Below are 23,842 nucleotides of genomic sequence, written 5' to 3' on the forward strand. Positions count from 1 at the left end.
CTGATTATTAATCTTAAAACCTGCTAGCATACCAAAGTCCTTTAATTTTCCCATTAATGTTTCTACTCCCTCTAGAACATCTTCCAGGAGTAACACCAGGTCATCTGCAAATGCCCTTAATTTATACATTTCTTCTTCAATCTTAACTCCCGTGATTTGCTCATCTTGTCTTACCTTTCAATTCAATACTTCAAGAACTAAAAAAAAAGAAAGAAAGAATGAAGACAGCAGGCATCTTTATATTATCCCTTTTTGAATATCACAAGGTTTTGTTAGTTCTTCATTAACAATTATTTGTGCATTCTGTAAAGCATAAATAAATCGATCTTACCCATTTAAGAACTTAAGAACTTAAGAATCATCATGATGGATTAGGCTCACCTGGACTAAAAATACAGTGGAGGGTGCTTTCTTAGTATAGGAGCTTATTTCCAGAATTATTATCAAAACAATATGCAAATTCAGCTGCACCCCCTCAATTTCTGAGAAATGTTTTCTGTGCAGTTTTCAATATAAGCCCAACATATATGCAACTTTCTTTAATATGTTATGGTTCCAGGCAAATATTTGATATGTATATGTGATTGTCATTTTGGTTTGGGTCCAAATTAAATTGGTAGACAGGGACTTCTCTTCTGATTGTATTGCCAATACTGCAATAGAATCTGCATCAGTAAATCATGTTATTTATTTGAAAATAATTTCTCTGTTTTCATTCATATTGCCAATGCTCTGTCTGGTACACTCGGGCGTATCTCTTAGCTCACAATGAATGTTGGCTTTTTCAGACATGAATGACTGTTTTCAGTGTCCAGAAGATTATTATCCAAGCAATAATCAAGATAAATGCCTTCTAAAATATGCAAGTTATCTTTCTTATGAGGAAATGTTGGGAATGAGCTTGGCGACAGTGGCTCTTGTGCTTTCCCTCACCACAGCGTCTGTGCTAGGAATCTTCCTGAAGTACCACAACACTCCCATCATCAAGGCCAACAACCGCAGCCTCTCCTACACCCTCATCTCTCTCCTCCTCTCCTTCCTTTGTTCTCTGCTTTTCATTGGTCAACCCATGATGGTGACCTGTCTGCTTCGACAGACTGCTTTTGGGATCATCTTCTCAGTGGCTGTTTCTTGTATGTTGGCTAAAACCATCACTGTGATTCTTGCTTTCATGGCCACCAAGCCAGGATCAAGGATGAGGAAATGGGTTGGGAAAAGACTAGCCCTTTCCATTGTTCTTTCCTCTTCCTTTATTCAAACTGTTCTCTGTGCTGTGTGGCTGGCAACCTCCCCTCCCTTTCCAGATGTTGACATGCTCTCCATTTATAGTGAGATAATTCTGGAATGTAATGAAGGGTCAGTTACAATGTTTTACTCTGTTTTAGGTTTTATGGGCTTCCTGGCTTTCATCAGTTTTATTGCAGCCTTCCTAGCTAGGAAGCTACCAGATGCTTTCCAGGAAACCAAATCCATCACTTTCAGCATGCTGGTCTTTTGCAGTGTCTGGTTGTCCTTTGTTCCTGCCTACATGAGCAGCAAAGGAAAATACATGGTGGCCGTGGAGATCTTTGCCATCTTGGCCTCCAGTGCTGGGTTACCGGCTTGTGTCTTTTTCCCCAAATGCTACATTATAATGGTGAGGCCTGAACTGAACAAAAAAGAGTGTCTAATAAAGAGAATACAATAAATAAGGTTGTCTTCTTCAGAGTGAGAATTCCATTTGGTAGCAAATTTTACAGTAGAGATATTTTAAATAGCCCATAATCAATATTCACGAGGTTTTAGAATGTAAGCATTTGGCTTTTAGAGGCAAACAAATGCTTTTACAGTGTCTTTTCATAGTATGATTGATACTAAAGTGTCATCATTGATGTTTGTATTCCTGAACTCAAAGCAGCCAGAAGTGTTCTTTGAGTGTGGTTGTGGTACTTAAAGATCCTCTTCAGACAATACCAGTAGATGATGCACCATTAGAAATCTAAACAGAGCTTCTCTAGATGAGCACCACAAGCTATTAAGCTCACAAAAAAGTGATTGGGATGGACGTAGATAAGGAATAGAGTTCTATACAATTCTATTTTAAATAGAACAGGTTTTTTTTTCTTTTGTTCTTGTTTTGTGTTTGTGTGTGTGTACATTCAGATCAGTTTTGACTCCTGGATTATTCCCTGCAGTTTTCTTGGCAAGATTTCAGAAGTGGTTTCCCATTGCCTCCTTCCTAGGGCTGAGAGAGAGTGACTGGCCCAAGATCACCCAGCTGGCTTTGTGCCAAGGCAGGACTAGAACTCACACTCTCCCCGTTTCTAGTCTGATGCCTTAACCACTACACCAGACTGGCTCTCTTATCAAGTACTGAGTTGAAGAATCATTGTCACCCCTGCTTGGGGCAGCGTATCTCCAAGCATCAGTTAGAGAGGGCAGCAGCATCTGCAGAGGGAAGCTGAAGATGTCAAGAGGGCAGTCCTACAGTGTGATTGCAACAACATCCCTTTTTTACAGCAACATCCAATTCAAAACAGCTGATATTTGTATTTATTTATTTATAAATTTTCTACCACTGCCCATCTCCCTCCCATGGAGGGACTCTGGGCAGTTTACAATAAAACTAACAGAGGCAAAAAATATGTTCTTTATTTGGCTTGTGCTTTTTATTACATGTCCATTATCTGATCATCATAATGCACTATAATGCACCAGAACCATCCTCATCTACAGTGTTCTTGGTTATACGGCTCTTTTTGGAAAGAAGCTACATCTTCTGACTCACCACCAGGTCATCTGGGAAAATTCTATGGTTGCTTACTTTTGTAGAAGTAAGGACTTCTAGTTTAATGCCAGTTTAGTATGCTGCCCTATTTCACCTTGCTTTGATCCTGTGGATGATATTATTCTGATAGGTAGCTGGACATTGAGAGAATCATGCCAAGTCTTTTACTATTTGCTTTGAAAAGTTAGGTAAAATCTGTTTCAGTGATTCAAGCTTGAGATGCTTCCTTTATTTCTTATATAATTTTTATCAAGGATTTTTAAAAAAGGAAGATAAAAATAAACACAAACTAATATAAAGTAAGAGAAAGAAAAGAAAAAGAAAGAAATCAAAGAGATAGCTAAAAGTGCCAGAAATGGTTGGGGGGGGGGAGTAAAAAAAAATAGAGAAGAAAGAAAAAAGATACAAAGAAGTGACTTCCAAAAGATGGGACTTTCTCACCCATGATCTCAGCCTCATCCCACTCCTTCAGGGATGTCTAGTTTGCCATGAAACCTCACCAGAAACTTGGATGCTTCTTAAAATAGAGAAGATGGGACTTTCTCACCCATTTTAAATGAGAAGCTCTACTCCATATCTCAGTGGAAGGGGCTCAGAATAATTGGAGGATATCTTACATATATATCAGCTTCACTATTTTGGTGAGAAGAAATAATGTCCTTTGATATCCTGGTTAACCTGCAAAACTATGGCAGCAGATCTATGAGTATGCAAAATGGCATATGTAAGGTTTATGGAGAACTTGAATCCATGAAAGCCCATTTTTATTACTCAGGGTCTGGATGGGATTGGTTGGATGGTGGTCAGTGAAATCCATGTTATGTTTCTATGTGCTGATTAGTATTAACTGCACCTCTGAATCTGTTTCTATCTCTCGTTTCTTAAACCAGGTCAGCCATCATTATCTTAATTGCTGCAATCTCCTTCCATGTACTGCAGACTGGCTTCCTTAGACATAGAACCTCCATGAATTGTGAATGGCTTTGATTGAGAAACTGCAGGTCTTCACACCCATAATCTCTTCAAGGATGCAGATAATGAATGTGTTGAAAGCTTGTTTGAGGTGAAAGGAGGATCTAACCATTAAAATAACAACAAGCAGCAATTAGCATTGCATCTGTCTTTTTGATAAGCTAAGCACCCCAATAATACAGAATGTTCTTGTTCTGGACACCATTTGCATTTTGTATCCAGTTGTTAACAAATTATCCACTATGCTTGGACTTCTCTTCAGTTCTCAGTAAATTATAAAAAAATATAAAATATAAAAGCTGCACTGACCAGTCACTGTGCTCTTAGCCCTTGCTGGCCAGGAGCCCGGTGATCATAGTAACTTGTCCAGCCTAATAAAGAAGCCAGTCTGGACCTCTCCAATCACTTTGGATTATTCTTTAAGGCATTTTTTTCACCACACCCTGAAGCAGCATTCTCCAAAGTGGTCAATATTGATCCCCAAGTGTCAATGTGACTATCCATTGTTGTTGTTGTTGTTATTTGTAGTACTATTAGTTAAAGTAGTATTTATGAATTTATTTTCATATAATAAATGTTTTGGGGTTGATGTACAATCTGAAACTTCATGAAGAGGTTGATGAGCTGAAGAGTTTGGGGACCCTTGCCCTAAAGTGATCAGTTAGAATGTAAATGGGCTTAGGATAATGGAGTGGAGTGGAGTGAAACTGAACAGAACAGAACAGCACAGAACAGAACAGAACAGAACAGATTGGACTCAGGTTATGTGTCCCTTGCTGATTTTTGAAATGGCTTCATATTGTGAAAACAAGAAGGTGGAACAATCTGTGTCTATATGGTAATAGGTACAAGTTCTGAACTAATATTTGTATTACATAGATACAATTTCTCCTCTTTATTCATTTCATTTTTTTTCTCCTTTTGAGGTCAATTTGCTATAATCACTGTACTGTATGAAGGTTTGTTTGTCTGTTTTTTACTGTATAAACACCAATGTATCTAGACTTAAACTAAAAAGAATGAATAAAAACAAAGAGCAGTCACACCATATGCCAAAATCTCAATTTTCTTTCTGACTGTAGAGAGATGCTGGTGATATAATGATAGCTTTATTTATTATTTTGTTCATTATTATTTATTATTTTTGTTATTATTTTAGAAGCAATAAAAATAAATAATAAAAACAATTTTGAAATATTTAATATTAATCTCCCATAGGTTACAACAGAGACACTTTCTACAATCAGTCCCTGTAAAATGAGTTTGTATAGGTATGATTGCTTCCACCAGAACAGCCACATCCCAACAGCACATGAGAGGAGCTGTGTAAAAACTCCCTTCAGATGAGCAAAACTGCACTGCAGTGACTCAGATCTTCAAAAAGCAGTTATAATCCATCTGTATCACAGGTGGCTTCAGCAAAGGATCGTTACCTTGTCGTGGTGCTGGAGCTTGAGCACCTCAATGATGACATGAGCTAAACCGTGAAGGGCCACCCAAGACAGGAAGGTCATGACAGAGAGGTCAGACTAAATGCAATCCCTGGGGAAGGTAATGGCAACCCACCTCAGTATTCTTGCCGTGAAAACTAAATGGATCAGTACAACCAGAGATATGTCGGTATACCATCGGAAGATGAGACCCCCAGGTCGGAAGATGGTCAAAATGCTACTGGGGAGGAACAGAGGATGAGCTCAACTAGCCCCAGACGTGATGACGCAGCTAGCTCAAAGCCGAAAGGACGGCTAGCGGCCGACGGTGCTGGTGGTGAACGGCGAATCCGATGTTCTAAGGATCAACACACCATCGGAACCTGGAATGTAAAATCTATGAGCCAGGGCAAATTGGATGTGGTTATTGGTGAGATGTCAAGATTAAAGATAGACATTCTGGGCGTCAGTGAACTGAAATGGACTGGAATGGGCCACTTCACATCAAATGACCACCAGATCTACTACTGCGGACAAGAGGACCACAGAAGAAATGGAGTAGCCTTCATAATTAATAGTAAAGTGGCTAAAGCAGTGCTTGGATACAACCCAAAAAATGACAGAATGATCTCAATTCGAATTCAGGGCAAGCCATCTAACATCACAGTGATCCAAATATACGCCCCAACCACAAATGCTGAAGAAGCTGAAGTAGAGCAGTTCTATGAGGATCTGCAGCACCTACTGGACAACACGCCTAAAAGAGATGTTATTTTCATCACAGGAGACTGGAATGCTAAGGTGGGCAGTCAAATGACACCTCGAATTACAGGTAAGTATGGCCTGGGAGAACAAAACGAAGCAGGACACAGGCTGATAGAATTTTGCCAAGACAATTCACTCTGCATAACAAACACTCTCTTCCAAAAACCTAAGAGACGGCTTTATACATGGACTTCACCAGATGGACAACACCGAAATCAGATTGATTACATCCTTTGCAGCCAAAGGTGGTGGACATCTGTACAGTCGGTAAAAACAAGGCCTGGAGCTGACTGTAGTTCAGATCACGAACTTCTTCTTGCACAATTTAGGATCAGACTAAAGAGATTAGGGAAGACCCACAGATCAACTAGATATGAGCTCACTAATATTCCTAAGGAATATGCAGTGGAGGTGAAGAATAGATTTAAGGGACTGGACTTAGTAGATAGGGTCCCGGAAGAACTCTGGACAGATGTTGGCAGCATTGTTCAGGAGGCGGCAACAAAATACATCCCAAAGAAAGAGAAAACCAAGAAGGCAAAATGGCTGTCTGCTGAGACACTAGAAGTAGCCCAAGAAAGAAGGAAAGCAAAAGGCAACAGTGATAGGGGGAGATATGCCCAATTAAATGCAAAATTCCAGAGGTTAGCCAGAAGAGATAAGGAATTATTTTTAAACAAGCAATGCACGGAAGTGGAAGAAGACAATAGAATAGGAAGGACAAGAGACCTCTTCCAGAAAATTAGAAACATTGGAGGTAAATTCCAGGCAAAAATGGGTATGATCAAAAACAAAGATGGCAAGGAGCTGACAGAAGAAGAAGAGATCAAGAAAAGGTGGCAGGAATATACAGAAAACCTGTATAGGAAGGATAACATTATCGGGGATAGCTTTGACGGTGTGGTCGGTGAGCTAGAGCCAGACATCCTGAAGAGTGAAGTTGAGTGGGCCTTAAGAAGCATTGCTAATAACAAGGCAACAGGAGACGACGGCATCCCAGCTGAACTGTTCAAAATCTTGCAAGATGATGCTGTCAAGGTAATGCATGCTATATGCCAGCAAATTTGGAAAACACAAGAATGGCCATCAGACTGGAAAAAATCAACTTATATCCCCATACCAAAAAAGGGAAACACTAAAGAATGTTCAAACTATCGAACAGTGGCACTCATTTCACATGCCAGTAAGGTAATGCTCAAGATCCTGCAAGGTAGACTTCAGCAATTCATGGAGCGAGAATTGCCAGATGTACAAGCTGGGTTTAGAAAAGGCAGAGGAACTAGAGACCAAATTGCCAATATCCGCTGGATAATGGAAAAAGCCAGGGAGTTTCAGAAAAACATCTATTTCTGTTTTATTGACTATTCTAAAGCCTTTGACTGTGTGGACCATAACAAATTGTGGCAAGTTCTTAGTGGTATGGGGATACCAAGTCATCTTGTATGCCTCCTGAAGAATCTGTATAACGACCAAGTAGCAACAGTAAGAACAGACCACGGAACAACGGACTGGTTTAAGATTGGGAAAGGAGTACGGCAGGGCTGTATACTCTCACCCTACCTATTCAACTTGTACGCAGAACACATCATGAGACATGCTGGACTTGAGGAATCCAAGGCTGGAGTTAAAATCTCTTGAAGAAACATTAACAATCTCAGATATGCAGATGATACCACTTTGATGGCTGAAAGCGAAGAGGAACTGAGGAGCCTTATGATGAAGGTGAAAGAAGAAAGTGCAAAAGCTGGTTTGCAGCTAAACCTCAAAAAAACCAAGATTATGGCAACCAGCTTGATTGATAACTGGCAAATAGAGGGAGAAAATGTAGAAGCAGTGAAAGACTTTGTATTCCTAGGTGCAAAGATTACTGCAGATGCTGACTGCAGTCAGGAAATCAGAAGACGCTTAATCCTTGGAAGAAGAGCAATGACAAATCTCGATAAAATAGTTAAGAGCAGAGACATCACACTGACAACAAAGGCCCGCATAGTTAAAGCAATGGTGTTCCCTGTAGTAACATATGGCTGCGAGAGCTGGACCATAAGGAAGGCTGAGAGAAGGAAGATCGATGCTTTTGAACTGTGGTGTTGGAGGAAAATTCTGAGAGTGCCTTGGACTGCAAGAAGATCCAACCAGTCCATCCTCCAGGAAATAAAGCCAGACTACTCACTTGAGGGAATGATATTAAAGGCAAAACTGAAATACTTTGGCCACATAATGAGAAGACAGGACAGCCTGGAGAAGATGCTGATGCTAGGGAGAGTGGAAGGCAAAAGGAAGAGGGGCCGACCAAGGGCAAGGTGGATGGATGATATTCTAGAGGTGACGGACTCGTCCCTGGGGGAGCTGGGGGTGTTGACGACCGACAGGAAGCTCTGGCGTGGGCTGGTCCATGAAGTCACGAAGAGTCGGAAGCGACTAAACGAATAAACAACAACATCACAGGTGGACACAACGGATGCCCACTCAGCCTCTTCTAAAAGTCTCTGTCCGTGCAAACAGCTCCACAAACCATACAGCCAAAGAAAAGGATAAGTCTACCCTCCATCAAATTTAAGAACTAACTTAATGTGCAAGTGTACGATCCTTTCTAGTGTACAACAGTGTACCTGTTCGTGGCATGGAGGTTATTAGGCTCACTGAACAAACCTCAGATCATTCATAGGTTAAATATTATCAATTTAGCCAGGCTCACAGTTCTGAGCATGTTTTATCAAACAACCAAATCAGACACAAGATCTCTGGTGAGACGCTGCATTCATCCTGAGAAAAAGCAGTTTCATGTACATTCTTTGGCTCATATTTGTGGCCAGCCCCTATCTGATTACTATAACGCACTCCTCTTCCCGTACGGTATAAGGACTACAGAGTTTTTCAGTAAATGCTTCCTCCTGCTGGAAGATTCAGTGGTTGCTCAATTTTACGGAAACAAGGCCTTGCAATAAAAAAGCAAAAACATTCTTTTTCTCGTATTTCTACCTTCCATTTGTGTTGCTTGTAGGGCATAATACCTAGAATCCCAAGTGTAGAGCAGGGTTCATTGGATTGTGCCATGCAACTAGAAATGTCTTGCAGAAGATTAATTGATTGATTGATTTTCCAGAAAGATAGAAAGGAAAAAGACGCCTTTCTGGTGGTTTCATTGAACTTCCAACCTACTGTTTGCATGTGCAAGTGCATTTTTGAATCATCTATAGTAATTTAATTTTCTTCTCAAACTGCAAAATAAGTTTGACTTGGAACACAGGATCAATCTGTATGATGTAAAAGTTGTAGTTTTATTTCTTACCAACATATTCTTTGCAAACCAGAGGTATGTTCATTTTAAAGTTGAGCTCAAGGGTGGTTGACCTCGAGGACAAGGGACAGGACAACTTTACAGTCTCTTTGTGTCCATGGGGAATAAGTTGAAAAATATATCAGCAGCAGTAAAGTAAGCAAAATAATATGGTATTATTTGACTTGCAATTATCAAGCTAATTGCGATTTCTTTGCATGTAACTCCAGTTCTCTGGAGAGTTGGTGGCCATAAGAAATTTTATCGATAAAAATTAAAAGATGCTTGAAATTTGCCATTTGACAGTCCCAGCTGGAGCAATAAGGAGGTTAGGCTGCATCAACACAGTGCCCAGACATTTGCTCTATAGAGCCTTGGCCTGCAACGGACACTTGACTCTGACCTTTGTAGCTATTCTGTCCTCTATGAGGGAGATGGAAAATTGTTTTTTGAAAGGAAAATTTTCATTTATGACTGTAATACTTTGCATGATGATATTAGTTTTGATCCCCAAGAGTGTCTGCATGGTCCATTGTGCAAAATATTCTAGTAATGAACCAAGTATTATTTTTCATAAATATTATCAGCCAGGAGAACTCATTATTGGTGGTATAATTTCTCAGTTCTTCATTATGTCTGATGAGATCAAATTCACAAGGCATCCTTCTCAGGACATGTTCAATGACTTAATGTGAGGAAGTGAAACTTTTCAAAGTTCTGGTGTTATATCTCTATTCTGATCAAAGTCAGGGGAAAAAAAGTTGTACTGCAGGTTAATTAATGCTTTAGGTGATAGACAATATTTGATTTCCACAATATGTTTTTGTAATCATGTCAAAATGCCATCATGTTTTATTCCATGGGTATCAACAGCTACAGCAGTAGCTTTGTTTACTAATAGTTGGAGTACAGTAGTTATTCAAACAGATCAAAAAATACTATAGGTAACAGATACAGTGTGCACAAGAGAAAATATAGGATATAATACAAAGTACAAGCTATAGTGCAGTAATTAAATAATAGAAGGATATAAGTTGATAGACCTTTTGGTATATAAAATGGTGTCATAAATGAGCTTTCAGTACCCAAACATTCATTGTGAGAAGAGCTGAACCTGCCATTTTTATAGTTCGATGTCGCAGCTCTTAGAGCAAAATAAATTGAAAACAAAAACTGGGAATTTTCAGGAGAAGAAAAAATATGGATGGATGGTTAAAGGGATGGAGGGAGGGAGGAATATACCATAGCAGTTTTTTGTTATATTATGATCTGTGTGTCATCTGAAACGCATTAACCAATTCTGCTCTTTATCTGAGTCCTAACTGGTGTCTAAGGTTGGCTTGTTTATTTCTGCGTTCATTGATATGTAAATAGACAGACTGCATCTGTGTCTCTGTGTGTACAGGTGTGACAAGGAGACAGAGAAAAAAAAAGAAAAAAAGAGAGAAAGAGAGACTGTTGCTCAGAGAGAGAAATGTGTCTATGTGTGAATAAGTGTCTATGTGGATATATGTCAGTATCTCTGCTCTTGTCATACATACAACCATGATTATGTACTCTTTAGTCAAATGTATGGATTTAGTCTTCACAGCTGCCCTGACATATATTTTACTTTAGTATGATGATAGGAAAGATATGCAGGATTGAAATAAGTATTTCTTCTGAAACAACTTAAATAAAGGTGTCTTTTATTTTCCAATGTCACTGCAGGTTACTGACTCAGGCCTACCAGCATGTCTTAGCTTTGGTGTTTGCTGTAAAGGAGATTAATGCAAACCACAAGATCTTAACCAATGTCACCCTAGGCTTCAATATTTATAACAATTACTTTAGTCCACGATATACCTATGCAGCCACAATGGAGCTGCTCTCTACAACAAGCAGATTCATCCCTAATTATAAATGTGACCTCCAGAACAATCTGGTGGCTGTTATTGGAGGACCAAACTCTGATGAGTTCCTGGACATGTCAACAATCCTGACAAATTACAAAATTGCACAAGTAAGTGTTCTTAAAGAATCAGAAAAGGTTTTTAAAACAGGTCCCTTGATTTTTAGGGCTGCTACTTTCATTTTGTTTTGGACAACTAAAGCTCACCAGCTAGAATAAAACAGTTAATTGTATTATATCAAGTGATGGATGGAACAGAGGTCATGATGGCCAAACAGAATGACTACAGAAATAAAAAACTGAGTGTCATATGCTTTGAAACTATATCTTCTCTTCTCTTCTCTTCTCTTCTCTCTCTTTTTTTTTTACTTTAGCTTGCATACAGCTCTAACCCAGAGATGGATTCTCAAACCCAGGCTGTTTTCTTCCACTGGATGTTCCCAAATGCAATTCATCAGTACAAAGGGATCCTCCATCTTTTGCTGCATTTTGGATGGACCTGGATTGGGGTGTTCTATACTGATACTGGCAATGCAGAAGTGGTTTTCATAAGAAATGTGATCCCTATGCTTTCCATGAATGGTATTTGCTTTGATTTCATAAGAAATTTGGTTGGTGGGATGCTCAGTGACATTGATAAAGTAGAGGAAGCAGCATGTGAAGCATTAAGATTTGCCTTGACCCGTACAACCAATACTGTCATCTTTAATGGAGAATTTCAGAGTATGTTAAGTTTAAGGATATTCCTCAAGGTTTCTGAAATTGAGGACATTCCAGAATATTCCAAAGTTTGGATTATGACAGCAGATGTTGATTTCACATCTCTTCCCTTGCAGAGGAATTGGGGCTTAAGCTTTATTCATGGATCTTTATCCTTGGCAGTTACATCAAAAAGTATTTCTGGATTCCATCAATTTCTTCAAATGAGAAACCCTACTCTGGAGGCAGAAGATGGTTCCCTGAGAGAAATCTGGCAACAGATATTTAATTGCTTCTTCCCTGATTTTTCCACTGATATGAAGAGTGAGAACATCTGCACTGGGAAGGAGCAACTAGAGACTCTCCCTATGACTGTGTTTGAAATGAGGTTGACGGCTCACAGTTACAGTGTCTACAATGCTGTCTATGCCATTGCACATGCTTTGCATGCCATGTACTGTTCTATGGGAAACCAAAGATCAGTTATGAATAGAAGGAGACAGAAGCTTAATCAACAGTCATGGAAGGTAAAGCTCAGAGAAGACTAATGTAAGAGCACTGACCATATGTGGCCTACCATATGCTGGTGATAATATTTTCTTAGTCATAACTTGATTAGATCACAGTCATTTGTGTGATGGTGGATTGCTGCTGAGCATTTGCTCCAAACTGAAGGTCAAAAGTGAGTGTGATGGTTGCCTTATTCAGAAAAAACACAGACTGACCAGTCAGGGCTAAGGATATCTGGTTTATTAAGAATAGAATGCAGACATGAAGAAAGATGGGAATGAGCACATGGCGTGCGAGGTAGCTGGTAAATACCCACAGTGCGGACCTGATCCTTCCCCACCCCCCATTGTTCCAAAGTCCTGACCGACGGTGAACCCGGAGTCTCGATGGGTGATCAGGGGGCGATTCCGGAGTCTCGATGGGCGATCAGGGGGATTAGTGCTTATTACCTCTGTCCTCTTCCTGTGTCTGGAGCCGGTGTGTCCCCCGTGGTAATGCAGAGATGTCAGGGAGATAGGATGATGGCTTCCCGGGTCAGGGCAAAGGTATGGCTCCTTTGTCCTTTATCTGTATTGTCTTTTGGTGCTTATGGGTTTAGCACTGATTCTTTCCTCCCCCCTCCCCTTCACCGGAAAGGCATGTTCCCCATTGTGATGTATGTATACATCACAATGGAGGACATGACATACTGCCTCACCAAAAAAAGTTCAAGGTGCCGGTTTGGAAGTATACGCTGCATGGAAGTGTGTGACTAGCCATTGTGCTGAGACATCCAGGGCATGCACCCACTCAGGGTGGGGGAAATGTCTTCAGTGGAACAGGTACTGAAGGGTGCCCCATAGCCTTCGGGAATCTAGAACCTCCTTTATTTCAAAGTGCTGCTGCCCATCGATCATGATGGGAGGAGGCAGGGGGGGTGTTATGCCACTTTGAGGAGGTAGCCGGTTTCAGTAAGGCACAATGGAACACCGGGTGTATGCGTTTCAAGTTGTGTGGCGATTCTAACTTAAAAGTTAGAGGTTTGATTATTTCCACTATTGGAAAAGGGCCAATGAACTTGGGGGCTAACTTCTTTGAGGGCTGCAGAGACTTAATGAATTTAGTGGAGAGGTAGACCTTATCTCCCACTTTGAAGTCTGGCTGCGCAGCCCTGTGGTTGTCTGCATAATTCTTGTAGGTTGCTTGGACTTCGGAGAGAGCCAGCTGAATGATTGGCCAAACGTTGGCTAGCTGAGCCGCCCAGTCATCTGGGGAACAAGGCGGGGTAGCTGGCTGTGGCAACTCTGGGATCGGGATGAAGTCTTGTCCATAGACTACCCGGAAGGGGGTGTGGCCCATGCTCTGGTGCACTGCATTGTTGTATGCCACCTCAGCAAAGGGGAGTAAGTCTACCCAATTATCTTGCTGGTAGCTTATGAAGGAGTGCAAAAATTGCTCCAGGGTGGAGTTAAGGATTTCCGCAGAGACATCCGTGTGGGGGTGCCAAGCAGCGGACAATGCCTGCTTGGTGCCAATCAACTTCAAAAATGCTTCCCAGAATTGTGAAGTAAATTGTGTACCCCTATCTGTGACCAAGCGGGAGGGGTTACCATGTAATTTGTAAATGTGATTTAAAAAGAGGCATGCCAGCTGTTGAGTGGAGGGAATGGAGGCGCATGGAATAAAATGGGCCTGTTTCGAAAAGAAGTCCTTAACCACCCAGATGACCATTTTCCGCTGGCTGGGTGGCAAGTCTACGATGAAATCCATCAAGTTTTCCTCCCAAGGGCAGGAGGGGCTTGCCACCGGCTGCAATAGTCCCTGGGGCTTACCCGCTTTTCGCTTGGCCATAGCACATGTAGGGCAAGCAGCGACATAATCCTTTAAATCCCTCCTAAGTGTAGGCCACCAGAATTGTTGCCTTACCAGATGTAACGTTTTTACAAAGACAAAGTGCCCTGCCGTATTGTCATCGTGAGAACGTCTCAGAACCTCTGCTCGCAATTGCTCCGGCACGTACAGGGTATTTTGTTTCCAGGCCAAATCATTTTCAAAAGAAACATTGTTTTTATTGGTTTGCAACCATGTATCCGTTTTTAAGGCTTGTACGAACTGCTGTTGCAATTGCGATGAAATTGACATGCGTCTCCCTCCCCTTGCGGGCGGTTGTGCCGGAGTACGCTGCGTTCCAGTTGGGTTGTGCATGACAGCTTGGCAACCCAGTTGTGCGTTGGTCCACACAGTACCTAAAATGTCTGATGCCTGACTGGCATCCTGGGGCTGCCTAGAGAGAGCGTCAGCTAAGAAGTTCTTTCTTCCGGATATGAACTTCAGCTGAAAATTAAAGCGGCTAAAAAATTAAGCCCAGTGAACCTGCTTGGGGCTGAGGCGTTTTGGGGTACTGAGCACTTCCAGGTTTTTGTGGTCCATCCAGACCTCAAAGGGGCAAGTGGCCCCTTCCAGGAGGTGTCGCCATGCCTCTAAGGCAGTTTGACGGCAAAAGCCTCTTTCTTCCATAGGTGCCATCTCTGTTCTGTTTCGGAGAACTTGCAGGAGAGGTACACGCAGGGCTTCAGCTGATCATTTGGATCCCGCTGAAGCAAGAGCACCCCAATTGAGAAATCGGAGGCATCTACTTGGACTACAAAGGGCTTGGTGGGGTCAGGATGTTGTAGAACTGGTTTGGCTGTGAACAGGCTTTTGAGATGATCAAAAGCCCTTTGGCATTCAGGTGTCCAGTTAAGTAGCGCTCCCGGGTTTCATGCCTTGCGCATGTCTCCCAAACCCTTGGTGCGGAGTAAATTAGTTAGGGGCAAAACAATTTCCGCTAGTCCCTTGATGAACCCCCTGTAAAAATTAGTAAATCCCATCAAACTTTGTAGTTGCCTCCTAGTGCACGGGCGCTCCCATGCCAGGATGACCTGGACTTTCCCAGGGTCCATTTCGATGCTCCTCTCAGAGATTCTGTAACCAGATAATCTAGCTGAGATTTATGAAACTCACACTTAGAAAGCTTAGCAAATAGCTCTGCTTTGCGGAGTTTCCTGAGAACCTGCTTAACCAAGTGTTCATGCTCCTCTTCAGTCTCAGAATATATCAATACATCATCTAAATACACAAGGACCCCCTTGAACAAGTGTTCGTGCAAGACCTCATTGATCAATTGCATAAATACCCCTGGTGCCCCTGCCAAACCAACGGTAATACTTTATATTGGAATGATCCCAGTGGGCAATTGAAAGCCGTCTTCCACTCATCCCCCTCCCGTATGCATATGCAGAAATAGGCTTCTCACAAGTCCAGTTTAGAGAATATTTTCCCCTTTGCCAGATGTGCTAATATGTCTTTGATTAGGGGCAAAGGATATTTGTTTGATATGGAAACCGAATTCAATTCGCGGTAGTCCGTACAGAGTCTTAATGTCCCATCGTTTTTTTCTCTGAACAACACTGGGGCTCCAACTGGCGAGTCTGCGGGCTCGATGAAGCCTCGTGCTAAGTTCTTGTCCACAAACCCCCACAATGCTGCCAGTTCTTTCTGGGTAATTGCATATTTTTTTGGCTTTGGCAAGGGTGTGTTGGGGACCAGTTCTATCACACAGTCAGTCGTTCTGTGGGATGGGAGTTTGTCTGCTTCGTTCTCCCCAAAAACATCTGCAAACTCAGTGTATTTGTCCGGCAAGCCTTCCAGGGCCGCTGCAGCCAGATGTGTTGTTGTAGACGCCGCCCTCCCCACCACAGCACGGGGAATTCGGTCCCCTGTAGGTGCTTGGTAGAAGCCATCTGCAAACATGATCGGCCTGGTTTCCCAATTTATGTATGGGTTCCTTCGTACCAGCCACAGAATGCCTAAGATGATTAAAGGGTGGCCCACCGGTGCCACGACAAATTTCAGTCTCTCCTGGTGGCTGCCTAACTGCAGCGCCACTTCTCCAGTGAATTGGGTGACCAGGCCCAGTCCTGCTGCTGAACCGTCCAATTGTGTGAACACTATGTGGTGCTAAAGTGGAAAGCAGGGGAGATTCAAATCAGCAACCACGCCCGGGTGCATTAGGCACCTAGAACAGCCCGAGTCTATTAGGGCCCAGACTTCCTGGTCATTCTCCTCCTCTTCACTGGAGTAAGGTAGTTCTTTTGCTCCAATCTCTCCCCTGGCCGCTGGCATCTTTTTGGGCCCTATGGGTGGTTTGCCCAGCTTTTTCCTGGCCTGTCAACTACCTTTGTTTTCGGGCATGCCGCCGCTTTGTGGTCCTCTTTCCCACATCAAAGGCACTGCCCCTTGGCAAACTGTCGCTCCCTCTCCTCTCTCCAGGGTTGGGATGTTGGCCTCACCAGTCCTGCAGTGGTTCGGGGTCCCTTTACCGTTGCTGCTTGTTGTGTACCCTCTTGTCTTGTAGGAAGGTTTCCTGGGCATTTTCCGCCTTACTGGCCAGCAGTATCCACTCATGTAGAGTGTTTGGGTCATCTCTGCATAATGCCCACCTCAGAACGTCCAAGTTCAGGCCCTCTTTCAAACGTTCAATTAGGGTAGAGTGTAACCAGTCCACCACCTTTCCAGCCAGTGCTTTAAACTCCATGGCATAATCTGCTACAGATCGTTGCCCTTGGCTGATTCCCCTTAGGGTTCTCTTTGCTCTCTCCTTTTCTAAGGGGTCTCTGAAGTGCAGATTTAGTGCCCAGAGGAACTCGTCGAATTCATTGAGCTCTGGGTCTTCTGCCTGGCATAGCTGCACATACCAGTCAGCCTCCCTTCCTTTAAGTTTGTTAGCAAAGGCATTAATTTTGCCCTTTTCTGAGCGGAAATATGGCCCAAATTCTTCCATGTAGTTCTTGGCATTTGTTAGGAAGAAGGATAATGTTGCTGGGTCCCCGTTGAATTTGACCCCGAAGCCTTTCACCCCCGCTCCTAGTGGGCTCCAAACCACATCTGGTCATCTGGACGTACCTTGGGCTGCTGGGGTTCTCCGGTCTCGGTGTGGGGATTCCCCAAGCCAGACTCCAGGCGGCATTGTCTCAGTTTCATGCCGGCTCCAGCCTCTTCCCAGTGGTTGCGTCTCCAGGGTGGGAGTGGGGGTGATGAACATCTGGTACATGGTTCCACCTCACCCCTTCCTCGGGATTCCCACGTCACCAACCATCTCAGGAACAGCTGTTCAATTGACTCCAGCCTCGCCTCCATTATCCTCAGCCTCTCAGCTGTCTGGGAGCCTTCCTCGGTTCGTCCGATCTGGCGCCTTCCCTCAGCTCCTGCGATCGTCGAGGACAGTGGGTCCCATGGCTTCCTAGACGCCCCGAGCGACCCTGGCAGGGATCCCGGTGTCTCGTCCAGGGTGACCCACTCACCCTGCGACTCCCTAGTGGCTTCAGGTGTCCTGCTCCTTCCATCCTCCTCCTCCTCTGAGCTTGATCTCGCACCCTCCTGGATTTTGTATCATCTGTGAATAGTGTTCTCACCGATCACCCGTGCCGTGGAGTCGGGTGCCCCATCGCTGGTCCTCTGGTAGCCACCTCTTCATGGGTTGAGTGTTTCCATCACCAGCTTTGATCCCTCACAGACGAAATCTGGAATGTTGCTAGGGGAATTTTTTTTTTTTTTGATTCCCGTCTTTATGTGATGGTTGCCTTATTCAGAAAAAACACATACTCACCAGCCAGGGCTAAGGATATCTGATTTATTAAGAATAGAATGCAGACATGGAGAAAGATGGGAATGAGCACATGGCATGCGAGGTAGCCGGTAAATACCTGCGGTGTGGACCTGATCCTTCCCCACCCCCCATTGTTCCAAAGTCCTGACCGACGGTGAACCTGGAGTCTCGATGGGCGATCAGGGGGTGATTCCGGAGTCTCGATGGGCGATCAGGGGGATTAGTGCTGATTACCTCTGTCCTCTTTCTGTGTCCGGAGCTGGTGTGTCCCCCGTGGTAATTCAGAGATGTCAGGGAGATAGGATGATGGCTTCCCAGGTCAGGGCAAAGGTATGGCTCCTTTGTCCTTTATCTGTATTGTCTTCCGGTGCTTATGGGATTAGCACTGATTCTTTCCTCCCCCCTCCCCTTCACTGGAAAGGAATGTTCCCCATTGTGATGTATGCATACATCGCAACGGGGGACATGACAGTGAGATGATTTTCAACTCCCCACTCTTAAGTGCTAACCTGCAATATCCTGGTTATCTTCTCTCCAGTACTAACTAGATCCAACTTTGTTATATATCCATACATACCTAGATACATACCTAGATACATACATATATACATACATACATACATACATACATACATACATACAGTATATACATATCTGTGTGTGTGATATATTTATACTGTATTATGCTCTATCTGTGAGGGTAGGACTTTACTTTCTACACCTTGGCCTTTACTTTGCTATGTGGCCCACTGGTAGTTCCACTCCATCAGTCTTGACTCCCTTCCCTCTCTTTACTGCCATCCAACCACAGTTCTCTACTCCAAGTGACATACCAAGGTCCTCACTGTAGATCTGTGTCAGAGGGATCAGGGAGTCGATGTCTCATTCACTCTTAGCATGCAGCTGGAGTGAGCCATGTAGAGGAGGTGGCTGATGGTAGTTCCATTCTTGAACTTGTATGCATATCCAACCCTTGTGATTACCTGTCTGAGGGGGTCAAGAACATAAACAGTGGATCAAGAACATGAAGAGCTGGACAGCTCCTGACCAAGACATGAACCACACCTACTGGCTAAAGAAACTAACAGCAGTGCATGAACTCCTAGCAGCACAGACGAATCAGCTGTTAGCAGCAGGCTCCCACCCAGACTGGCTAACACAAGGTAGGACAGTGCTGATCATGAAAGACCCCAGAAGGGAAGATCACCATCCACCTGCTGGCCAATAACCTGCCTCCCCACAACATGGAAAGTCCTATCAGGCATCCTAACTGCCAAGCTGCAGGACCATATGCCCCAGTACATGAGCACAGTTCAAATAGGCATTGGGAAGAACACCAGAGGCTCAAAACACCAGTCACCCATGACTCAAGATCTAGACAGACTAATCTGAGCACTGCTTTGATTGACTACAGGAACGCCTAAGACTCAGTGCCACACACATGGCTCTGTGAATGCCTGACACTATACAAAGTCAACAGGACACTAAGGACCTTCCTCAAGATCTCAATGGGACTGTGGAAAACAACACTGGAAGTCAACTCAAGACAGCTCACACAAGTGGCCATCAAGTGCAGCATATACCAAGGTGATGGACTGTCCCCGCTCCTGCTCTACATAGACTTGAACCTCCTCAGCCAGCTAATCACAAGGACTGGAGAAAGATACAAGTTCAAGAGTGGAACTACCATCTGCTACCTCCTCTACATGGATATCATCAAGCTCTTTTCTAAGAGTGAATAAGACATCGACTCCCTGATCCACCTGACATGGATCTACAGTGAGGACATTGGGATATCATTTGGACTAGAGAAGTGTGGCCAGATGGTAGTAAAGAGAGGGAAGGTACTTAAGACTTCAACCTGGTGGAAGATATCCTCCCTCTCTCTCTGTCTCTCTCTCTGTCTCTCTCAACTTCCCTATCTGGCTTTCAGCTTTTCTATTCCCTTTTTGGCTCCCATCAAAATATAAAGAAGAGTGGACCCAATGACCCACCTGCTGAAGCAGTATGTTGTATGAGATTAAATTCCTATAGATTTCTAAACCAAATGCTGTTTTCCCAAGTAATGTAATGAGGAATCCACTGATCATTAAATGATTTGAGTAGCTCAGAATAAACCTTAAGTATACAGTAATTTGAATCAGTCCAAATGACGTTCATAAGTTTTCAATTATGAAGTTTCCCTTATGAAGCACTCAGTCAGTCACATCTCTTTAGAATTTGGTGGCTCGCTTCTTTGAACATCAGTGTTTTGAGGTCAATCAATCAAACAGTGTATGTGAGAAAATCCAATATGAGATCGAATGTTTAAATCTGTAAAACACTTTTGAAATAAGCCAGAGTATTCCTAAGGGAACTCACTTCTTCATTTCTGATATTTCCTTTTACTTGAAGTAAATTAGTATGTCATTTTGTCCCCTTCCCCCTCTGCTTCACCTTTTAAATATTCAACCTTTCCCTTATTTTTCTTCTATAGTCATGTGAATAATACAAACAATCACAAATAATAATGCATTTACATCAGTAAAGTTAAAAACCTTTATTTCCATAATTATCCCACATAAATACAATATACGATTGTATATTAGAATAGAAACAACTACATTGTTCTTTTCTTTTTCTGTTTCTTCTTTTTCAGTTAGATTCACCACTTCCTTAGAAGTGTGTCATTTAATGACAGCAGTGGAGAAGCTATTTGTTTTGACCAAAATGGAGAATTAGTAGCTCGATTTGATATTATCAACTGGGTCACATTCCCAAATGAGTCTTTTCTTCGGGTCAAAATTGGAAGGATTGAGCCACAGGGATCATCAGACCAGCGGTTGAGACTTTTTGAGAAGAACATTGTCTGGCCCACTCAATTTAACCAGGTAAAATCCATGTCATTTCTATAAATAGCCATTTTAAAGACCTTTAGGGTTATGTTCTTGGAATTCCACAGTATTCATTGAGCTAAGAAAAAAAGTACATGTTTTTAAAATATGGTTTATTAGGGCCTTCCCCAACCTCCAAAACATTCTTCTGATTTTTTCTGTTAAAATTCAAATTGTTGGTTTTCTTCTTAGAATTCATTCTCAACAGTAAGAAATTTCCAGTCCCTCCTAGAATGTATTTGACAGAAACAGTGGCTATTTATTTGTTTGTTTGTTTATTTGAATTTATTGACCACCCAACTCCTGCCATCACTAAATAGCTGTTGACTTTTATTTGCATATCAATATAGACCCAAAGGGCTTGATATGTTTTCCCTCTATCCTTCTCTCTTAGTTTATTGTTGCCTCCCACTCATTAGTTTAATATAAGAATTTACCAGAAAAAAAGATGGGGTATGTTTCTCTCTGCTAATTATCTTTGAAGGATTCATCTTTCATGCCCTGAAAGAAATCTCAAAATGTATGTGGATTCGAGAAAACGGGGTCCCTGAATGGAGGACCTCCTCTATCTAAGATCAGCATGCCTTTTTATGTAGTCCTCATTCTCAGTGAAATAGATATTGATTCCTTTACTTTCCAACCCCATCGGAAATAGATAAGTTGTATGTCTTGAGGGCAATGAGAAGAAGTAGGCCACCTACATGGCAAGTAGCTGTGCCCTACTTCCACTGAGCAAACCTGGGAATCCTCCTTATTTATTGTGAACATTGACTGAGCCCTTTTCTGATTTTCTGCACATGACATCAAATGCTTCTTCCATACATGGACAGACACAGCCACTTTCGTTGTGCAATGCAAAATGCCACTCAGGTTTCAGAAAGAGCAAGAAAGAGAACAAACCCTTTTGCTGCTATGATTGTACTCCATGTTCAGAAGGGAAGATCTCAAACCAGACAGGTAAGAAACAACTGAACTTCTATTGTTGTAGAAAGTTGTCTCAGTTCCAACAATCACTTTCAGCTTAAACAAGCTTTATTAGAAAGTGTAACCAAGTGAAATGAACACCCATTCTTGGTAAAAAGTTTTTCAGAAATCAAAATCTGCTAGTACTTTTTCTGTGTAGCATTAAGATGAGTTAAGTTTATATGTGCTGTGGCTGGGAATGGAGATTTCCTTATCCAAAATCCCACTGTTTCTTGTGTTCCTAAAATGAATATGACAATTTCCATTGTTATTCTACTTATCAAGAGATAAGTACTACTACTTTTGATGATGATGATGATGATGACGACCATGAACTCGATAATTCTTAGAGTTATTTGTAAGAATAATCAAGTTGTCCTGGAATGGGGTGTTGCATTTTATATTATACATTTATCACAGTGTCTAGTTACCCCAGCTTAAACTTGATTGGACCTCAATGGAAAGCAGCATTTCCACTAAACCCAAGACTAGAAAATAGAAAAGATGAAAACAGGGATAAGTTAAACTGGATCTTCAATCATGAAATCATGAAATGCTATTTAATCTTCAAGTAGTCTTAGCTCTTATAGCATGAAGTTTCATTCCAACATTTCCTTAATGATTAAAAAACAAACAAACAAACCTTTATCTCAGGGTATTACTGAACAAACATCCCCCCCCCCCTTAGAGGTGAGTTTTGTACATTCTTGCCTAACATATGCTATTTTTGCATGCATTGGAAAAAATATATGCTGTACAGAATGAAAAAAAAAAATAGAAGTGAAATCAAGATGGAAATGCAACAAATAAACCTATTTTGTATTCTCAATGGTCTATTTGGGCGAATATGTAGAAATGCCAATAACACCTTGATTTAATATACCAACTTGTTTTTCCAGACATGGATGATTGTTTTCAGTGCCCAGATGATCGCTATCCAAATAAAGACCTTGACTCATGTATTCCCAAACATGTAACTTACCTCTCCTATGAAGAAAAATTGGGCACCAGCTTCACTACACTGGCTCTTGTGCTGTCTTTCATCACAATTTCTGTACTGGGAATCTTCAGGAAGTACCATGACACTCCCATTGTCAAGGCCAACAACCGCAGCCTGTCCTACACCCTCCTCATTTCCCTCCTACTCTCCTTCCTTTGTTCCCTGCTTTTCATCGGTCGACCCATGAAGGTGACCTGTCTCCTTCGACAGACTGCTTTTGGGATCATCTTCTCAGTGGCGGTTTCTTGTATGTTGGCCAAAACTATCACTGTGGTCCTGGCTTTCATGGCCACCAAACCAGGATCAAGGATGAGGACATGGGTTGGGAAAAGACTGGCCCTTTCCATTGTGCTCTCCTGCTCCCTTACTCAAACTCTTCTCTGTATAGTCTGGCTTTCCACCTTTCCCCCCTTCCCAAATGTTGACATGAACTCTCTAAACAGTGAAACCATTTTGGAATGTAATGAGGGATCTGTTGCAATGTTTTATTGCATCTTGAGCTTCATGGGCTTCCTGGCTCTGGTCAGTTTTCTTGTAGCTTTCCTAGCCAGGAATCTACCAGATACTTTCCAAGAAACCAAATCCATCACGTTCAGCATGCTGGTCTTTTGCAGTGTCTGGTTGTCCTTCATACCGGCCTACTTAAGCAGCAAAGGAAAGTACCTGGTGGCTGTAGAGATCTTTGCCATCTTGGCCTCCAGTGGGGGACTATTGGTTTGTGTCTTTTTCCCCAAATGCTGTATAATTTTGCTAAGGCCTGATCTGAATACAAAGGAACATCTGATAAAAAGAATCAGTTAAACATAATTCTCTATTACTTCTTTGCATGAAGGATGCTGTAGATTTTCCTGATGTCTATACCTACCTTAACTATGGGACAGTATAAAACAATTCCACTGATGGCAAACTTTAATGTGCAGATATTCAATATGTATGTGTCCTTTCAAGTGTACAGCAGTACTTGCATGTGGTATAAAGCAGCCAGATTTTATTCTGGATCCATGATGAGAAGGCGAGTTCATCCTGATGTACAAGGTGCAATTCAATGTTTTTCCTTGGGCTCATATTT

The 23,842-nt window shown here is 42.3% G+C and overlaps 1 protein-coding gene across 1 annotated transcript; it reads left to right on the forward strand.

Moving 5' to 3' along the window:
- Window positions 1–790: 790 nt before the first annotated feature.
- LOC134496938 (vomeronasal type-2 receptor 26-like) lies at window positions 791–23,574 on the forward strand. The gene is made up of 7 exons (XM_063302652.1): window positions 791–1,636; window positions 9,799–9,902; window positions 10,922–11,213; window positions 11,477–12,328; window positions 20,580–20,807; window positions 21,587–21,767; window positions 22,673–23,574. The coding sequence occupies exons 1-7, from the start codon at window positions 791–793 to the stop codon at window positions 23,572–23,574; spliced, it is 3,405 nt and encodes a 1,134-aa protein (XP_063158722.1).
- The last annotated feature ends 268 nt before the right edge of the window (window positions 23,575–23,842 follow it).

This window comes from Candoia aspera, chromosome 4 (genome assembly GCF_035149785.1).
Source record: "Candoia aspera isolate rCanAsp1 chromosome 4, rCanAsp1.hap2, whole genome shotgun sequence".
NCBI lineage: Eukaryota > Metazoa > Chordata > Lepidosauria > Squamata > Boidae > Candoia > Candoia aspera.